At 30.5% G+C, this 22500-nt stretch overlaps 1 protein-coding gene across 3 annotated transcripts in view; it reads left to right on the top strand.

The window, feature by feature from the left end:
- LOC124422175 (putative uncharacterized protein DDB_G0288537) overlaps nucleotides 1-22500 on the top strand; it is a 45034-nt gene that overhangs the window by 21420 nt on the left and 1114 nt on the right. The window contains exons 2-4 of one of the 3 annotated variants that reach the window (XM_046958275.1): nucleotides 15440-15632; nucleotides 16268-16427; nucleotides 16742-22500. The exon at nucleotides 16742-22500 is cut by the window's right edge and continues 1114 nt beyond it. In XM_046958275.1, the coding sequence (XP_046814231.1) occupies nucleotides 15441-15632; nucleotides 16268-16427; nucleotides 16742-17055 (666 nt within the window). In that variant the 5' untranslated portion in view covers nucleotide 15440 and the 3' untranslated portion in view covers nucleotides 17056-22500. Of the gene's footprint in view, nucleotides 9003-15439; nucleotides 15633-16267; nucleotides 16428-16741 lie in introns of those variants that run through there. The other 2 variants (XM_046958276.1, XM_046958274.1) reach the window with 2 other exon arrangements.

Raw genomic sequence — 22500 nt, 5'->3', positions numbered from 1 at the left:
AAGCGTTTTCAAGGCTCGATAAAACAGATTTTTCGTTCTCGAAGAAAAATCGGATATGTCATTGGCGCGAATCCTCTATTACAAAACTTGTTACGTTTCTTGAGAAATCTTCACGACTATCTATCATGCACGGCATATCTTAGAAAATTTCAAAGAGCTAACGTAATTTTCGTATTCTCTTTCGTAGAAAGTTTCAAAGATAATATTTGGTGAATTCTCTTCGACGTTAACATTTCTTTGCCCTAAATCTAGAACATTCGATTTATCTTTGTTAAAAATTATTATCGAAAATTTTTATTTAACAAAGAAAATACCATACTTACAAAACATTCCCAGCCAAAGGATACTAACGTAGAAATTGTTATTAAATTGAACGTATACGAACTTCCATGGTTTACAATTTAGATTTAGGGATTTATGAAAGTTTGTAAATTCACTTTCGACGATCCTTTACGATGATCGTATAAACGTCATACCTTGCGTGACATTGATATCAATTTCCATCAACGAATAGAATGTATACTCTTGTCAAATTGAGTTCAGTATTACTCCAGGAGTTTGAAATTTCCGCTTCGAATCGGATAGGCCCGTTGTATCGATTTAACCCTTTAACCACGAAGAGCTTACGCATAGATATACGTCAATCGAATTATGTCCCACGCAGGATGTTATCCATAATATTATCCGTTATTACGTTAGTTTTGGATTTACGAAGGACGTGACCGTAAGATACATAAAGTTGATTAGGAATGTTTCGAATACGTAATTCGTATTCAAAGTGAAAGAAAAAAACAAAAAAAAAAAAAAAAGAAAAAGAAAAAAAGAGAGAGAAAAAAAAGAAATGAATTTAGTTAAATTTATTTAATAGGAGCTCGTAAATGGACGAAGACTAGAACGTTATTGTTACGTTTCTCTTATTTACCTATTTAACAGGTACTTCTGACTTACTTTCTATCACTATACACTGCCCTTTCGCATTTCAATTACACTCAAAGTTAAATTTATTAATTAAACGTTTCTACCTTGTGAAATTCAACATTAATATCAACATCAGCGACACTTACGCGATTAAAGCGATCAAGAATTCCAACTTGTATTAAATTGTAAATAGATTCGTTTTACTGAGAATATATATTTCTTTCGTGGTAGTGATCATTCACGATTGTACCAAGGGATTTAAAGAAAAAAAAAAAAAGAAAAATAACACAAAAGTATGGATCTTCGTAAGTAAAGATATACTATGATAAAGATAATACACTATAATCGTGGAAGTTCGTTGCATTTAATTGTATTCATTATGAGTATCATTTTCGAAAGACTATTAACAATTTTAACATTCCTTTTGCGATTACAATCGTTATTTTTACGCGTTGTCCATATCTTTTTCCCTAACCAGAGAAGAAGAAAAAAAAAAGATATATGTATATATATATATATATATATATATATATCGTTTAATATCTGATCATTTCTGTTGATCATCGATTTTCAAATATTTATTTTGAATCACGAAGAAAAGTGAAAATGCAGCGATATAACAATCATACACGTTTGATATGAATTTTTCACATCGTCATTAAGTCGTTAATCAGTGTGTCGACATCATAAAAGGATGAAGCGACTAAATCTTTTTTTTTTTTTTTTTATGCACAAAGCTTGTAAATATTTGGGAGATGTTAAAGAAAATGAAAGTCTTTTATACAACAAGATAAATAAGAGACACGACCCGATAGAAGAAATTTCCTTACGTAAATATAATCATTATAATTTCATTTGTTTCAATTTATTTTAATTAATTTCATGAATGTTCGATGGTGTTTTCTTTTTTTTTTCTTTTTTGATATCAATACATTCTATAATATTTAACATTCCGAAAAAGTAATTTAATGTTTCATTAAACTTATAACATTTCATCGAAATAAATTATTTCGATAAATACGAACGATGAATTATTTTAATGTATATAGAAATTGAATCTTTTAAAAAAGCATTTCAGATTTCGTTGGAAAAATTCCTCGTAAATTTTATTTCTATTGTCATTCTTTCTAAGAGATTGAAGAAGATTCGTCGTTCTCTTCTTGATATTTATTTGCAGCTTCGTTCGCGCACAATATATATATATATATATATATATATATATATATATATAAATCGTGTTTCAAGTTAATCGAAAGTGAAAAAATCGTAAAAATCCTACGAGATGATCTTTGGATCATTTATATCGCCTACGATAAATATAAATCGTATTTTCGTCCAAATAAAGCCTTCGAAGAGGCTTTATATCTTTTTCAATGTAAATCGATGTTTAAGCCGTGAAATGAAGAAGAAGAAGAAGAAGAAGAAGAAGAAGAAGAAAAAGAAAACTAGAGATGTGCGTTTGAATGTAAAATCGAAGAAAAAATTTTAATGAAACGAAAATTAAACATGCGTGTCTCTGTTGTACGAATTAATGTATGTAATTTTAAGAAATCGAATGAGGTACGATAAAAAAAAAAAAACCTCGTGGAAATATTTAGAAATAAATATGATCGGATCTATATAGAGTTTCTTCGAGGTTGATGAGACTCGCCATTATTACTAATTTACTTATGAACTTGACAGCCAACGTCGATATTACGAGAAAAAGAATGGAATGTTTTATTAAAAATAATGAAAAGAGTGAGTGAGTGAGAGAGAGAGAGAGAGAGAGAGAGAGAGAGAGAGAGAGAGAGAGAAATGATTAAGTAAAGAATTTTCTCATAACTATGCAAAATAGATGAGATAAAAAAGAGGAAGAAGAAGAAAACAGAAAATAATAATAAAAAAAAAAATAAATAAATAAATAAAAATAAAAAAAAAGTGAAGAAAAAAACAGAAAAAAACGAATTCAAGGACCAAGATAAATTAATCCGAAACGAATGTTAGAAATGAAACACGAGGAAAGGATAATAGAGAAGAATCAAGATTGAAATAGGGAATAAACAAATGAAATGATCGATTATGAGAATTTTTACCGAATGGTATATCGGACTTTGCGTGTTTATTGAACCGATTGTTTCTATCGTAAAAGAAACGAATAAAACTTTGGCGCATTAGCGACAGAGTACGAGAGAAAGAGATACATATGAACTATTATTATTCAATCGTAATTCTAACGTATTATCAACGCGAACATACTCATTATCTATGAATATTTAATTCGTCGAACGTCGGGACGAAATTTATTTTTTTTTCTTTTTTCTTCTATAAATGGATCAAAATGGCCGACGTATCGATTATCAAATCCAATCTCGACGTTCGATCGGTATCAGCCATTGCGCTTGCATTAATTTCGTTTTTAAGAAGATAGATAAGGATTTAAAAAGAAAAAAGAGAACAATCGATCGATGTCTATCTATCAGTCGATCGAATCAACGTTTTGACCACCTTAGGGACTTCCATGAAACGGAAAGAAAAAAAGAAAAGGTAAAGGATTCTTTAGAAATTGTAGATTATTTCTACATGATAGATCGATTAAAATAAAATTTGAGAGAGAGAGAGAGAGAGAGAGAGAGAGAGAGAAAAGAGGATTTTTCTTTTCCTCGTTTCATCGATCAATTGGGATTTCCATTGAGAGTTTATTTCGATGTCAGAAACGTAATAAACCTTTGAACTTATCTTTGGTTCGACGTCAATATCATCGATAAAGAATGAGAGAAAAGAGAAAGGATTGATATTTAAATGGAAGAATTTCTCGCATGAATGTCCCTTCGGTGAATCGAGTGACGTGACGTGAATATATGGGGTTGTTCTATCGTCCCGTCATCATAATTATCTCGTAGAACATCCCCAATGTCCAGTGACTGATAGTGCGCGTTAATCTTAAGGTAGACGGATAATTTTAATATGCTATATTCCATTTTATATAATACCTCGAGTGTTTACGTATATTACGCTAGTAGTAGATTTAAATGATAAAAGGAAAGATGATCTTCGAAAACGATCCGATTTGCACAGACCAAATGAGATTGAATTTTCCCTCTTCTTTTTTTTTCCTTTTCTTTTTCTCTCGTTTTCCTATGTTTTCTTTTTTTTTTTTTTTTTCATCCTTGCCGATCGAAAATTAAAAATTTCATCGTCATTTCATAAGTACGACGATAACATTCGCGAAAATAAAATTATTTTCTTGTTTCATCTTATCGCCAATCCTCGGATCGTCTTCTGACGTCTTAGGTAAGAATATTGCCACGCTCGGGCGCTACCATTCTGTGATCCAATGAAAAAAAAAAAAAAGAAAAAAAAAAAAAGAAAAAAAAGGAAAAAAAAAGAAAAAAAAATAAATAAAATAAAAAAAAAATAAAGAAGAAGAAGAATTAATTGAACTTGCAACAATGAAGCGAAGGAAGAAGAAGAAAGAAAGGGTAGGAAAGAGAAGGGGAAAGTAATAAGAGTAATAAAAAAAAAAAAAAGAAAAAAGGGAACGAAAAGAAGACAAAAAAGAGGCAGAGAGACGAATAAAAATAGAAATTGTTAATTTATAGTTCTTTCGAAGAATCTTACTCTGTAAATGTAAATATATATATATATATATATATATATATATATATATATATATATTATATTACATTATATTATATTATTGTATTATATACACCTGTACCTTTTTTAATTGAGACACTCTTATACATTTATTAGAGATTAAGGTGTCTCCACTTTTTGCATTCCTACGCAATTCCAATTTTTGTACGCTCTTGCAATGACCGATGGGGGAATGTTATTAAATGTAATCGTAAAGAAAGTTGAAAAGAATGAAAGAACGTATGTATGAAAGAAGGAAAAGAGAAGGAGAAAGAGAGATAGATGCGTTTATTATGATACAATTGAGTGAAAGTGCCTTTCACGATATGTTACGTATTCTTTGTAACTTTTCGACGTCAATGGTAAAGCATTTTGTTTTGTTTATTATCTTTATTCTTCGTTATTATTATTATCTTTCGTACTTTAATATGTCATATGAAAAAAAAAAGACGAAAAGGAAAAATAAAAATCTGTTAGCATGAGATTCAATAAGAAGAAATGCGTAAATAATGTCTTTCCATAAGATAGAATTCAATCTACGAGAAATTTGCAAATATATGCGTACGTACGTGAACACATACATACGTATTTACAGAATGTAATTTTTTACAATTATGTATTCATCTCTGGTAAGTTTATAATTTTACCTTTATTTATTTATTTTTTTTTTTTTTTCAACATAATTAAGAAATACTTCTCGCATTCCCAGGATCGAGAGGCTAATATTGCTAAATTAAATTTTAATAATTTAATTTTTAAATGGTGCATAATAGTTCTGTACTTCGCTCAAACTAATGAATTATTTGAAGATAAGAGAAATGGGAAAGAATTGAAATGAAATAAGGGAAATAGATAAAGGAGAGGGGGAAAAAAAAGAGAAATTAGGAGAGGCAAAAGAAAATGGAAAGAAATGGTATCGCCGTTTATCTATACTATATACTTCTCCCTCCTCCCCCCCCTCCGATCAAAATCGTGCTCTAATTCTATACAAGTTGACAAACTTTTTTATCGCTGTACATTATAAAAGAGAGTGATTTTTTAAATGCACGAGAAATACTGTGTATATACCATATATGTATACATACATACATACATATATATTTATGCATACATACATATATATGTATATATAGATATAATTATTCATTAAATTGTTGCATAATTCCTATCATATTCCGCGTGTATGCATCAGAATTCTCCCTTCAAAAAAATGTGTATTGTTTTACCTTCAGAGTAAATGAGAAATAAGCTATCCGTTATAATTGTAAATAACAATGATTCAATCATCTTTATTTTTTTTTTTCTTTTCTTCTCTCTCTCTCTCTCTCTCTCTCTCTTTCTTTGTCTCTCTCTCTCTTTTTTTCTTCAATATTATATCAAGGATAGAAATAATGCAACAATTTAATATATTCTTCCGCGATTGACGAATATATCTGTATCCTCTTTTCTCTTTATGATCAGTATACATACCGATTAGTCGATCGGAGGTACAGTTGTATTCGAAAAATAAGTGGTACAATTTCTTTACATTACCACGTAGCTGTTAACTTCGATTTAACGAAGAAAGAAAGAAAGAAAGAGAAAAAAAACAAAAACAAAAACAAAAAAAAAAAAGAGAAGAAAAAGAAAAAGGAAAAGAAAAACGAACAAAAAAAAGAAAAACAAGAAGAAAAGAATAAAAAAGCACAAAAACAAAAAGTAAAGAGAGCAGCGCGAGGAGTACATAACTTTAAAGTTGCGAAGCTTCGGGGCTTTTAAATTCAATCTTAAAAAAGGTTACGAATGATCGAGAAGAAAAAATAAAAAAAAAAAGCATTTCTCGGTAATAAAACGATTTGTCGTGACAACTGATATATCGGATACACGATAATCCGTTTCTTTCTTTTTTTTTTTTTTTTTTTTTTTCTTCTTTTTTTCTTTTGAATGAGAGAACATAGATCGGACATATCTAAATACACATATTTAATTACGTAGATTGTTCGATCGTCGAGAAATATGTACGCGAGTACGAGTACGTATAAGCGTTTTGTGTATGTGCATGTATGTGTGTGTATTTGTGTATGTGTGTGGTGTGTGTGTGCGTGCATGCGTGCGCATACATGTGTGTATGTATATGCGTGTGTTTGTGTTTGTTTTGTGAAACGAAGGGAAAAGGGTGCAAAAGCTTACTGTTAAGGCCAAGTTTTCGATTTAACGAGAAAATCATAAGAAAATGAAGAAAGAAAGAAAAAAAAAAGAAAAACCAAAAAAAAAAGACGAAGTTAAGAAAATACCATAGATTATATTTAGAAGTTTAAATATTAAAACACAGCCGATTACGAAATGCGTTTTGTCCAAAAGACTCTCTTCTATGCTCTTCTATTCGGGTTATTAGAAGGTAACAGAACCATAGCGTAGGATAAATCGATCGACGTCACGTGCCGTTGACCTCGAGAGTTCATATAGTTACATACGTAGCTACGTACTACATACATACATATGTAGATACGTGCTACTAGAAACCATCAGAGTCACACGGTAACGTGCGACGATCTTCTTGTCCGATCTAATTACATTTAGGAAGGATTTATATCACGCGAGTTTCTAATTTAATCGAAAATGGGTACAAACATTTGATTGAGAATTGCCAAGGATGATTTGAAATGATGTACTTAAAAACAATCATCGATCTTTACGATCATTATAAATACTTTTTCAAGGATATTTATTTGTAAAAAAAGGAAAAGAAAAAAACAAAACAAAACAAAACAAAGGAAACAGAGATTCTTAAATTTCTTGATGTTCCAGATCTCCTTTATCAGTTCTATTGTTTCCTTTTATTTTTTTTCTTTTTTTTTTTTTTTTTTTTTTATAAATACCCATTCAAAAGTAATCTCATAAATTTTGTTTATTCGAAATTAAAAAATAGATTTTTTTTTTTCTTTCTTTTATATTTTAATATTATAAACATAGTTGGAGGATCTTAAGAAAGAAGTCTCGGGAACTCTCAGAAGCGTATAGACCATGCTTTGAGAATCATTGACGTAGAAAGAGAGCTTTTTCCGTAGATAAGAAAAAAGAGAGAAAAAAAAAAAGATAAAAAAAAAACAAGAAAAAAAAATAACAAGAAAAAAGATTTTTCAAAGCCTATGAATTTTTTCCTCCGTGCATTTGATCCATAACGATCTATCGATCTTCGAAGAAATTGAGGAGATAGTCCTCTCTCATTCTCTCTCTCCCTCTCCCTCTCTCTCTCTCTCTCTCTCTCTCTCTCTCTCTATTTCTTTCTTCGTATATCCACCCTTTTGTCTTTCCTCGTTGTCCCGAGGCGAACTGGCGAAAGGCGATTCTTCGAAAATTAAGGACAATGTTTCCGAGTCGTTTGCGAGGGGAAAAAAAATAATATAATATAAAAATAACAAGCTCGTGTTTGGGAAGTTCGTCGATGAAGAAAAGAGTATCGTACGTATAATCGTTCGATGAGACGTTTCTTCGTTCAACGAGAAGTTCAATGAGAAAGAAAAAAACTTATTTTTTTCGTAAAAGAACTCTTGTTTCTTTTTTTTTGTTTTCGGACTTCTAAATTCTTCGTCGACGAACTAAATGAATTTACGTGATCATTGGTAAAAGTCCGATAGTGAGTCAAAAAGAAGAGAAAAAAAAAAGAAAAAAAAAAAAAAAACAGCAAGAACACAGAAAAAACGAAAGATAGAAAAGAAGAAAAATTGAATTATGAAAGAAAACAGTAGTTTAATGTAGACGTGTCAAACTTATTTTACTTCTTCGATCGATTATGCTAATTATATCATAATCGTGCGTTACCAAGAGAATTTCTTGCATTCAATTCAGTTCTCTTGGAAATTCTTTCTTGTTTTATTTTCTTTCTGTTATTTCTTTTCTTTTTCTTCTTTTTTTTCCCTTTTTTTTCCTTTAATTCAATTCACATTCACGTATACGTGTCAATAAAATTATGTCAATAGAACTTTCTTTTTATACTTTACAATATCTTTATGATTTCTTTAATGCACTGAGATAATTTGTTTGACACGTTCTTCTTTAAATAAAATATTTATGTACCTACTTCAAGTGTTACCGATCGACAAGAGAAAAATCAATCGAGCGATTTCATTTTTCGTAGCTTTAAGAATATTAATATCGTAGCGAAAAACGAACGAAGTTATCGTTATATGAAAAATGATAAGATAGATAGAAAAAAGAAAAGAAAGAAAAGAAAAAGAAGAAGAAGAAGAATAAGAAGAAGAGAAGAAAGTGAGAAAATCGTGGGCCGATAAGCGAGCCGTAAAGATCGTAATCATTCTCATAGTTACTAAAAAATATTATCACATCACTATTTGCAATTTACTGCTACCTACAATTATTACTATACGATTAGCAATTAATAAGCTTTCTTATGCCATTTCTCTATTGTACCACTTATACATTTGACGCACGACTTTTTCGAGAATAAATCTTTATGAAACGCTCCATTCTTTTGTAATTTGGTTGTTCTTTCTCTCGAATCGTGATGTATGAATATATATATATATATATATATATATATATATTTATACATTTGCAGATATATACATTTTCCTTCTTTTTCTTTTTATTTTTTTTTTTTATTTTTTTTATTTTTTTTCTTATGGAAAATCGATCCACACATCGAATTGACAAAATACGAAATATTTCGTTTATCTTCTTCTAATGGAACAATACGACACCCTTTCTTTTTTTGTGATTAAATATTAACTACCTTTATGTTCAATGTATACTACGGGTACTCGAATGAACTATTCTCGAATACTCTTACTTTCCTTAATAATGTAAAGTCTAATGATAAAACGATTTAATAAAGGGCATACTTGTATCGTATAAGAAAATATTCGTGATTAACGTTGAATTTTAAAATACATCAAGTTTATAATGAATATTATGATGTATTATGGATTATACTTTTTTTTTCTTTTTTCTTTCTTTTTTTTTTTTTTTTCCTTTTGTTTTTCCTTCCTTCTTTTTCTATTCTAAATAAATATTTAATCGTTTTCATCTTTAAAGGTAAATCTTTTCTTTTTTTTCTTCTTTTTTTTTTTTTTTGAAAAGACAATTGTAAACTTCCTGCCGAACGCGTTGAAATTTATTATTAACTGTATCAGCCGTTCTATAAACTCCGACGTTATGCCTTTAGGATATAATTTCAAACATTAAACTGTCTCGTGGCTTAATGCTCGATTAATTGTTGTTTACGCGATAGACCAATAAGCTTCAATTCTATCTACCTTCTCAATTACTTCTTCCATATATACCTTAGTCTCATCTATTTCTCTCTCTCTCTCTCTCTCTCTCCCTTTCTCTCTCTCTCTCTCTCTCTCTACTTGTATCTATCCTTATCTTTTGATACATCCCAAAAGCGACTATGCTAATAGAGTCTTCGTGACGTACTTGATCGAACGCAAAGAAATGGAATTATATTTGAAATCTAGAACGAACTAAGTGAATTACACTTTGGATGAACGATTAAAGTCTTCTTTACGTTGACGTTATCCGTGTCAGGTTGGCTATTTCGAGCGTTGTAACGTACTCGAAACTGTCTTATAACTATAACGATAGAAAGTGCATTGAAATTATCAAAGTGAATGCTTCTGAAGTAGAATGAACGAGATTTCCTCTAATGTCTCCGAGAAAAAAAAAAAAGAAACGATAAGAGTTTCTCGTTTGATGCTTGTTTATACTGTTGGAATGATTAATTCAATAAAAAAAAAAAAAAAAAAAAAAAAAAAAGAGAAAACAAAAAGAAAAGGAAAAAAGGGAAGGAAAGAAAAAAAAAATCAATAACAAAAATAAAAAAGAAACAGGGTCAACGATTTGTCTCTCTAAAAGTTCTAATTGCAATTTCCTCCAGCTTTTATCGATAATACGAGACTACTACCTACTATCGACAATTAGAGGAAATTACGCTCATTCTCGTTTTAAGGAGCACTAATGAAGGATACTTTAAATGCTTTAAATGAAAAACAAAAAGAAAAGGAAAAAGAAAAGAGAGAAAAAAAAAAGAGAAAAAAAAGAAAAAAGAAAAGTTTGCTTCAGAGATTCTCTCTTCGTTATATATAAACATTTTCTTATACCTTCAAATTATCGATAATTAATCGAATGTCGAGATCGAATTATCGTCGATATTAAAAATAACGTTTAAATATAAATTTGTTAAGGAATTATTTTTAATAACATAATAATTACTTATTCGTTCATTTCTTCTTTTGTTTTTTTTTTGTTTTTTTTTTTTGTTTTTTTTTTTTTTTTTTTTTTTTAATCGTTCATTCGAAGATATTTCGAGATAACTATTTATCTTTGAATGTTTAGTGTATTTCTTAATTATATTTTGAGATTCAAAATTTCACAGCTGTATTTTGCAACGTCACGTGGTTTTCCTTTTAACGTAAACAGTTTTGCGAAACTTGTTCGCTTTTAGAGTTCGTATTTGAAGGCAACCGAATGGGAAAAACGTATAACACAATCGCAAACGTTTCTTCCGCGTATGTCTTGATCTTCATATTTTCAAGAAGCAAATGGATATCTTTCAAACTTCCTTCGTTAAAGTTTAAATAAACGATTCGATAGAATACCATAATTGGTACAAGTACCTACGAGTTTCGTCGAGAACGTTATATTATCTTTGTCTGTTTATATTTCAAACTCTAATGTTTCAAATGTTTTATTTATAGAATCGAAAACGTGAGGGGATTTATCGGAGTGAAAAGAAAATAGATGTTAGACAATATTTTATTCTGAATAATTCATTTATAGTTGCACTTAAGTCCGCAGAAATAAATTACCGTAGTTGTATTAACATTTTCCGAATATTAATCTTTCTAAATCTTAAATCTTTCGGGTGACAGGGCCATTTTTTTTTCTTCTTCTTGTTTCTTCTTTTTTTTTTTTTTTTTTTTTTTTTTTTAAGTGCCTGAACTATAATATTCTCCGTAGAATGGTATAATAATTTTCTGAAAAGCAACAGTCTTGACGAATGCGTACTTTAAAGATACATATATCTAAACGTTTATACACTTGGAGTTGGTCGATTCGTTCAAAATATTTTTGTATGATATTTTACATGGAGTAAATGAAAATCTTCACAATATATTTTCTATAGAGGATAGAAGGTCATGAGTTTTCTTTTGGTTAGCGGTGAGACAAAAAGAAAAAATAAACAATGAATCTGACATGAACAGTATTTCTTACTCTCTATTCTCTTTCTTCGTAGTTGCTGATTCGGCGCCGAGACGGCTAAAACCAACTTGTTTCGGTTTTAGATATTTCCTTATGGATGATGACGTTACGGGAACACGGCATAGTCGAAATTCGAAATCCGTTGTCCTACTTTAACGTAGCGATAGCTATAGCAATCGAGAAAGCTCGTTTCGAGACAAGCATATGAACAAAATGATGACCGGCAAATAGTGATTTTTTTTTTTTTTTATTATTGATTTGGATATATAAAATGTACTTACTTATCATTCATAAGTATACATTTATTTCAACGATTATATTATGGCTCTACCTTTTTGATTATATAAGATAATAACTTATATCATGGTAGATATTCTCTTTATTAAGTTTTATTTAACTATAGATTAAAATTTTTCATTTATTTATTCATTATAAAACTTGTTGAGTATATCAGATAATCAGATAGTTCGAGCTTTCGAATGAAATGATAAGGCTTAATAAAGACTTATAGGAATATAATTTTCTTGGAAAATCTCTTTTGAAATTTCATTTGGAATTATGGAAATCATATTCTTTCTAATTACGAGATTTAACGCAAGAACGATAACGGATTTATTTTGAGTAATGAACAAGCCCCTTTCTATCGATTGGATCTCCTTTGACATGATTCTAGGAAGATGCAAAAGCATGACTCATACTTCTATGGCATGTATCCAGCATGTTGCCATTTTCATAATGATTCATCTTATAATATTGCAACGTTCAATGATGAACTTTATACAATTAATATTAATTAACTATATATCCATTCTCGCAATTTTTAACAAAATATATTATGGAATATAGATTTTTCGTATGCTTTCATTAAAAATACAAAAAAAAAAAACAAATAAGTAAACAAATGTAAACTACGAAATGTGAAAATGTTATACGAATGTGTAGGTGTGTTAAAAAAAAAAAAAAAAAAGAAAGAAAAAACAAAATCATGCTTTTGTTATAACCGGGAAAACGAAAATTGTATTCGTCGGTATTGGAAATACAATCATACGAAAAAATAATTATTCCGTTAATGACATTTCCAAAGTAAATCAAAAAGATTATTAATTTTTCCAAGAAGAGAAATACTTCTGAAAATAAGGAATTAAATCATTTTTATTTTATAGTTCGATTGTAGATATATTAAAATTATCTAATGAATTCTATTTTGAATAACTTTTATATTGTTTATAAAGAAAACAAATTTTAATATTTCTTCAATCAAAATTCAACGTGTTCCCTCAATGAATATCAATAAAATAAAAAGAGAACATTGGTATATTAGTAATCCTTTTGATATATTAGTATTCCATATAATTAGGATTTTCGATTTTATCTCATACTCATTCTCGTAAGGTTCATGCAAATTCCACATTGTAATATTACTAATGTAATTTCCTTTATTACATTGATCTCTTTCGTTTCTATCGATTTCATCGTTTGAACGATGAAACCTCGGAAAGAAGGAAGGCAAAACAAAAAGAAAAAAAAAATATTCAACATTCCTCCGATCAAATTGAAATACATTATGACGATTATCATCATCACATTATAACTTCATTTTTCATAATTTAAATATCCACTCGAAGTGTCGTTCAATTTACCATAATAATAGCGTTTATAATTCAATTAAATATTTTGACCGAGTTCTCTGTACAAAATAAATGACAGCGTAAGATTTAGATGGATGGAAATAGGAAGACAGGAAGCAAGCTTGAAATCCAAAACTGTGCGGAACCGAAGTAGTATAAGGCAGTAATCGATATTTCCTCTTTCTCTCCCTCTCCCTCTCTCCTCCCCCCCTCTCTCTCTCAATCTTTTTCTCCTTCTCTCTCTTCCTTTTCTATCTAACATCACGAGTTTTACGTTGCGATCAGCAGCGTCCTCTCTCTCTCTCTCTTTCTCTCTTTCTGTTTTTTGTCTCTTCTCTCTCTCTCTCTCTCTCTCTATTTGATAAATCGATTCTGCTATTCACTATTTCTTAATGGATAGCAAGTATAATACTAGAGAAAAGGGAACGACATGATTTGAACGATTACGCTTGAAAGTTGGTTCCCTTTTACTTCACGGTGCAGAACCCCCATGAAAGCTTTCGCGAACGCTTGCTTTCGAGCGCCCAGGGGAGCCTGTCGCTGGCAAAGGCTGGATATAGTGACGTATCGACCGACGGGGTCACCAGAGGTCACCAAAGTTCATACCGTCTCGCGGTTCACGAACCCACCGACGAAACTACCCTGCGCGCTTCCGCCTCTCGTTAAATCCAACATTTCATTGTACAACTTTTCTTTCCACGCTGATGATCATTACAAACGAGAACGACATTCTGATAAGGGAAGGTATGTACGTGACGATTATCGGAAGAGATATCCCTGTAATATCATTTTTGTTTTACTTTAATATTTTCATGACCAGATTGCGTTGGATCAACTTGGTCAATTCCTTTTTCTTATTTTTTTTTTTTATTTATTTTTCGTTCCTTTATGTTTCTTTTTTTTCTTTTTTTCTTTTTTTTTTTTTTGTTTTGTTTGGACGTTAATTTCATTTTCGACCGAGTTCTCTTATCGAGTCTCTTCGATCGCACGATGTATCGTTTTTTTCTTTACTCTCGATTTATAGTCTTTATAATCACGTTTTTTTTATTATCTTGGTTTAGAATATTAGTTGGTCAGCATTTCGCTGGTTATACCAAATAAGTATATATATATATATATATATATATATATATATATATATATTGTATATGTACAATATTATGTCGGTATATTTAGGTCTTCGAACGTTTGAACACACGATAGGGTTTATAGAACAGTTATATAGAGTATGTAGATAGGCATGTTTACATTTATCAAGATGATAAAAACATTTCATATTTAGAAAATACATATTTGCATATTTAGGGAACCACGTTCCCTGCTTCGTTCACTGCGAAAATCGATTACCACTGACGTCATCACCAATATCACTCGATAACAATTCAACTATGAATAAATAATTTTACATCGGTGATACGATTGAAAACCAATTACAATTTTGTTCGTTATATTATCGATCTTTCGATATAGATATATAGATAGTTGTCATCTCGGTAATAATTCTATTGAAGTCGTAACAGGTAATGGTATATATTAGAAGCAAAAAACGTAACGAACAGTATCAGTGCAAATTTCAATTATCGATGAAGAGATTAACATTTATTTTCTATCGAAGTAATTAATAATTTGTCTTATCCCGTTTTTTTTTTTTTTTTTTTTTTTATGTCCTGTATATAATAAATAACATTATTATGAGTTAAACTAAACGAGAAACGATCATTGTCTTTTCTATGAAAAAAGAAAATGTATTGGGAAAAAAAAGGTAGAATAGTAGAATTGAAAAATTGCCAAGCTGAACGATTCATTTCCGCTTTTCTTTTTCATTTCAAAAATGATAGAGGCGTGGGCATTCTTTCTCTCTCTCTCTCTCTCTCTCCCCTTCTATCTCTCTCTCTCTCTCTCTCTCTCCTTCTATCTATCTTTCTCTCTCTCTCCCTCTCTATTTTTCTTTCACTCTCCCCGTCGTGTTTCTCTTTATCCTATCAAAAGCAAAAAGAGAACAGTAATGGAGCGATGGCAAGCCGATCGATCGGTGTTTATAAGCGTAATTATTCACGATTACACGTTTGCAGAATGATCGGGGCCATGCCAGCAGTGGCTGTACGCCATGAACGTAGAAGACAAGAAAAGAGGCTAAAACGACCGAGTCAGCTTTATTTGGGAGGCCAATGGATGCCACCCCTTCAAGGTTCACCACCTACACCTAGTCCCCACGGACACAATAGTCATCTAGATCCGCTTCCAGAGCTTTATCTTTGCGGCAAGGTAATCTACGTTTTAATCTTTCACAACGAGGACATTTCCGTTTTCTCTTGACCTATTTAAAGTCTTCGTTTTTTCTTTCTTTCTTTTTTTTTTTCTTTTTTTCTTTTCTCTTTTTTTCCTTGAGAAAATATTTCCTCGGGCGAATGAACGAAGAGCGAGATCATTGACATGTATCAGAAAATTTTATTTTACTTTTAAATGATTTATTATAATCGATAATTGGTTTCATAATTTTGCCTTACGAAATTAGATTTTATTTAATGTTTAACAATCAATAGCCTTGACTTTCTCTTTTTCTCTTTTTCTTTAGGTAGATCGATTAAAAAGATTAAAATATTAAAACTTTCATTAAACAGCACCTTCAAAGAATCCTTTAGCATACAAGAGTTATATTCAACGATCATGCGAGGTGAATCATTTTATACACTTAAACGTACCTCAACGCAAGATACTTTATTATATTATTTCAATCGATACATATAAACTTAGAACTCTTTTGTCAATATTTCCAAAGCACGTTCGATTAAAATGAAAATAAATAGTTGAAGAGACGTCATTCCATCGGAATCTTTCGATAGTTTCCTGACGCAATTCAATTTGATTTCCTCCCAACAATTCGCTAGACCTCCTAACAGTGTCGTTATTCGCAGATATCCGGTTTGCACGCAGTCGTAGTGTGTCTGTTATTGGGCGCAGTGGTACTTGTAGTTGGTCTTGTCCAACTTGCCCCGGGGGCAACGACCACCGACCACAGACTCGCTTTACTCATCGCAGGCGCCACTTTGCTCTTACTGGGTAAGTTTATCTTTCGTTAGATTAATCTGTATCTCTTTAGGACTTTATCTCTTGGCTTTCTCTTGGAATTTATTTTTAAAAAGTATGAAAAAATTTCTGATCCCTTATAACAATGGACCACCAAATAACAGAACTTTGAAACAACAATACATTTTTTTTTCCCTCTCTTAGTGGTACTATTATTCATCTTAGAAAAGAAAAAAAAAAAAATAAAAAGGAACGAAAATGATTGCTTAACTTTCTAGAGGATTCTTTCAAATGAAACCATAACAAAGATCCTTGTCAAAAATAAAGAAAAACTTTGGAACTTTTAGGTATCATCCTGGCCGCCGTAAGATGTTACGTCCTACATTGCGTTCCCCTACCAGCGGATTCACCCGTAGCTACTCCCCTTCCCCCACCGACGAACGAACACCATCATCAGGCGATGGTACCGAGAGGTACTCTCGACCTTTTAGTCGGTCATCAGAATCAGCCGGAAACCGACGCTCTTATGCGAACCGAGCAGCATCAGGATCAACAACAACAACAACAGCAACAGCACCATCATTATCATCATCATCATCAACATCACGGTAACCATAAGAAGAAGCGTAGCTCGCAAAGCTCTTATCCAGACGAAGCCTAATCTTTACATCGTAATTCTGATCTGCGTCAATCAGAGAACAAAAGAGACAGAAAGAAAAATAGAAAGAGAGAGAGGGAGAACGAGAGAGTGGGAGAACGAGAGAGAGAAAGAAAGAGAGACAGAGAGAGAGAGAGAGAAAGAGAGAGAGAGAGAGAGAGAGAGAGGGACAGAAGATTAGATAGACAGCCGACAAAATAAGGAACAAGGAAGAGAGAAAATGAATGAACAAAAAATCGTGAAACGGAGGAGTATGAACGAAATAGAAATTGTGAGAATATTAAAGAGAGAGAGAGAGAGAGAGAGAGAGAGAGAGAGAGAGAGATTCTCCGTCATGTTTAGAAAGTAATAGAAGGAAATCTGTCGAGACATCGTGATGTCTCTTATGATGCCCTGTATATGTACATTGTACTCGATTCTTTTATCTTTTGTAACTTTCTATATATAAATAATGCATATACATATTATACACACACATATATATACATAAAATTATACTATACATATTATATATACGTACGTACCGTGTACTCAGTACTTAACGTTACTGAGGAAAGTGCACTTTTCTGTAAAGTGTATCGGGTGCTCGTTCTTTCAATCTATTTCGATCAATTTCATTCATTAAAAAGTAAGCCATAATTTAGCAAGACAAGATGGGGGAAATAGGAAATAATTAAGATCGATCGATACTTATATATATATATATATATATATATATATATATATATATATAATTATTATTATATTTATATATATATATATAAGTATAATAAAATATATAAAGATATAACTAAATAAATGGAGTCGACGAAATTATTTCGTTTGGGATAAGAAATCTCAAAAAAAAAAAAAATAAAAAGATAAAAAAAGATAAAGAAAAAATAATAAAGATTCGAAATGGCTCGGTTAATATGAGCACCCTGTACATTAACGACAGAGCTCGTTACCATTATAAAAGACTAAACTTTTTTCTGACAAAACCGATGAAATCTCTGTACAAAAGCGTGTTATATGTATATACATACATACATACATATATATATATATATATATATATATATATATATATACATATACATAGAGTAGAGACGCATATAAAAAATGAAAAAAAAAGAACACACAAAGAACTCATACGAATTATCGAAAGGATTCATTCTAATTTCTCTGCACAAGTACCTACATGTTACATATGTAAGTTAGGCGAGGATTAGAGAACAAATGAGAGAACGATCGAATCAAGTTTTTGATTTTTTTCTCTTGAGACTAAACAGGGCATGAAAAATATGTGTATCGTTTTGATTAGGTACTAAAGAGAGAAACAAAGGATATTAATTAAAGAGCGAGGAAGAAGGAAAGAATAGGAGAAAATAAGTTAGGGAGATTGGACGGACAGTTGGTAATAAATTCCATGTGATTTTACGTGCCAATCTTGGAAACCAATATTCCAATATATTCCACAAGAATACTTCATTTCTTTCTTTCTACTAAGCTCGATTGTTTCAAAGATCTCGGGACTATTGTATCTATCTCGAAATTACAAACGTTAAGAAATTTTTTATCACGTTTTATTTTGAAACAAATAAACAAATTTTCTGTCTTTCGGAATAAGTACAATTTGAGGAGAACAATCGATTGATACTATACTATTTATTGTTTTTATTTTTATTTTTTTTTCTTTCTTTTTATCATTATTCACGATTTACGATGAAACGAAATCGAGGAAAAAAGAACAAAAAAGAAACAAAAAAAAGAGGAAAAAGAAAAAAAAAAAAAGAAAAAAACGAACAAAGCGTTTGATATAATAAGCTTACATACGTCCGACTTTAAGATTATTTATTCGCGTACGTGAAGGAAAAGAGTCATGGGTGGTGTTTTTATTTAGCACTAAGAAAGAAGGATCAAAAATAGACGTCGATATCTATCTATTCGTTTTATTATTAAAAGAAAGGAGGAGGGTTGCCGGTGACGGGGAAAAACAAATTTTACATGAGATTCTTAAATACGCATGAGCGTAGACAAACACACACACACACACACACACACACACACACACACACATACACATACATACAAATACGTACTTACAAAGCATCCAACATCGCTCGCATTTTTCAGATACGAGCCTTGTATATACTAAACGAATTCCCCATTTTTGACGTAGGACGATAATATAGGGAGAAGAATGAGAGCAGAATGTTCGAAGAAAGGGAGATATACGAAAGTAAAATTACAAAAGATGAAGGGGGATGAGAAAAATGAAGATTTTATTGTGGGCGAGGAAATGGTTGGGGACCCAGGAGTTAAGAGGAGGATAATAATAATAATAATAATAATAATAAGTGTCGTTACTTTTAGCTAGGACTTATTGATACGTTTTATCCAGCACTTGCACTCAAACTCGATGCTATTTTATCGAGGATTAAAATTTTAGCATAATGGAAAAAAAATGGGTAAAAAAAGAATAACAATGATGATGATGATGATGATGATGATGATGATATTGATGACAATGATAATGATGAAGACGACGACGATGATGATTATAATGATGACGATGATGATGATGATGAAGACGGAGACGATGATGATAATGATGATGATAATGAAGGATAATAATAAAAAATAGAATAAAAAACGGTATATAAGAATATACAGCAATCTTGCGAGCGCAGCATTATGCGAAATCTATGTGTCTTTCGAATAAAAAATATTTAAATTCTCTATTAACATTAGGATATTTATACTTTTAAGCAGATAGGAATGAAAGAGGGGAGAAAAAAAAAATAAATCTTTGCCCGCGTGACGGGAAGACATACGAGACATGATATTTTATTCGCGAGGAGTATATACATACATATATATGTATTATTTATTCGATTGTCGGATTAAAAAATATCGATCCTTTCGCTGACGAGATATTGTCAAAATTTTTGTAAAACTTTTAAATACATAACTATAAATTTGTTTCGAAATGGGAAATGAATGAGAAAGAAGAAAGAGAAAAGAAGAAAAGAGAAGAGAAAGAAAAAAAGAAAGAAAAATATTTCATGTGTTCCAAAAGTAATGAATATTGATTATTATTCAAATATTGGTGCCTATCTCGTTAAACGGCGATAGGGTCGATTAAAAAAAGCGCTGCCAAATTCGCTTTAACAAATTAATTATTATTACATGACCAACGATCGATAAGAATTGTTCGCGTATCTAACGCAACGATATATCGATCGTAATTTCTTTTTTTTTCCTTGTTTTTCTTTTCTTTTTTTTTTTTTTTCTTTTCTTTTTTCGTATCGTCGTTTAAGTAAGAACGTAATCGTATGTATACGTTCGAATTTTATTACGGTAGCAAAACTTTTCCCATCACGTGGGCGTACACGTTCGACTACCGTTGGGGTCCACTTAAAGTTATTACAAATTTAACGTCATATAAGGTAATTTAACGAAGCGATACGTGCCAGATGGCAAAGAAATTTTCATCAAGGGAATGTCCTCATGTATTCGTCTTTCGCGGTAAATTTTTTATTTATTTATTGTTAGCCATCTGGTGCAGTGATATAAATACGTATAAAAGATTGATAAAAGAAGAAGAAGAAGATGAAGAAGAAGAAGTGAGAGAGAGAGAGAGAGAGAGAGAAAGAGAGTAAGATGAAAGAGCATATACACTCTAATGTAGCGTTAATTATTATAAAACATGAGTTATTTCTGAAGTTAGTAAGAAATGTCTACTTAAAGATAAGAGAGTCGATATAATATAATATAATAATTAATTAACTATAAGGAAGCTATCTCTTAAATTCATTAAATTTTTTCCGAAAAATATCTCTCTTTGAGATTTTTCAAAAAAAAAAAAAAATTATATCGATTATGGACACTAAAATAGGATCATCACATACTACCTACATAATAAATCTATAGTGCTGTGGCATTAAAAACATTGACACGGCACATACTCGAACTTCCGTTTGAAAACTAACGCGTGTAAATACATAGTATCGATAATTTAAGCTCTCTAATGGCAGTTTTCAATGCAATTTTTTTAAAGGGCGTATTACCCTTTGATCCCTTCTCGATGCGTTTTATCGTTCCTTCCACGATTACGTATGAACGTTGAGAAGGGGTGAAAGGTGAAACGTTGAAAAACGGCCAATAATATCTAATTCGAAACAGGATCCAAAGCACGTAGAAAAGAAAAGTAATAAAAAGAAAAACGAATTACGCTTATGAAAACGCAGCTTCTTCGAATAAAATAGATTTCTTCCATTCGCCGATATTTAATTGTAAGATCTATTATGATTAACGATACGATTTTCTGATTTGCATTTTCTACTTATCAAATCTTTTCTTCCAATTTTGTATAAAAAAAATTTTGAATTATAGTCGAGAGTCATCAAAAAATAATTATACGCTCGATAATTCGCAAACGAGTTACCTTGAAACGCTTCTTACGATATATATATATATATATATATATATATATATATATATATATGTGTGTATATTTATTCGTCTATATATATATATTCGTCCATCAAAGCAATATGTATATTTCCTGCGTTTGCTTATATTTAGCAAATATGAAAACATTCGTTTCTAACGTAGAATATTAATTGTTGCTATCATTATTACTATGATTATTATTATTATTATTATTATTATTATTATAATAGAATTATTGCTCCTGCCCAGCGTTTTCTGCGAATTAAATTCGAATGGGCTTCGAATCACGACGAGAAAGTGTCACGAGAACTTCTGAGTTGTATCTATGATAAATAAAATAAGCCGCGTATGTACGCGGACTCCTCTCGAAAAATACTTGGATTAGATGCGAGAACAGATAATCAACGATTAGAAACATTCGTGAGAAGTTATTTTCAATTTGATTATTAATAATTTTATCTTCATTTTATTTATTATTTTCTAATGTATTTATTTAACGTAAGAGAAATTGACAGTTTGATAATAGATGAGATTAACAATGGAATTCGCATAAATTATTTTTTAATTAAAGCGAACGTTAATATCGTTGTATGTATGTATCATAAATTTCGCTAACGCAATCCAAGTGTTCATTCTTCAGTGAGAATGCGTTTAAGCCATACGCGAAGTAATTTATGCATAATATTAAAAAGTAGAGCGATAAAATTAAAAAACAAAAAAAAGAAAAAAAGAAAAAGGAAAAAAGAAATAAATACTAGGAAGTATGTACGCCAAGCACAACACACAACTTATATAGTCATCTGAACTCTCTTGAACTCTCACGTGATCTTGTAGTTTCTAAATCGTACTTCATGCGAGCCTATCTTCTTTTTCGCAAAGCATTTTTTCTCTCTTATACATAAATATATATATATATATATATATATATATATATATATATATATAAAGGAAAGAAAAAAAAAAAGAGAAAAAGAATCAATTTTAAGTTAAACGTACAGAGTTATCGGTTAA

This window comes from Vespa crabro, chromosome 2, assembly GCF_910589235.1.
Source record: "Vespa crabro chromosome 2, iyVesCrab1.2, whole genome shotgun sequence".
Lineage (NCBI taxonomy): Eukaryota > Metazoa > Arthropoda > Insecta > Hymenoptera > Vespidae > Vespa > Vespa crabro.
Note: the sequence above shows the minus strand (reverse complement) of the source record. Positions and strands in the feature narration are given on the sequence as shown.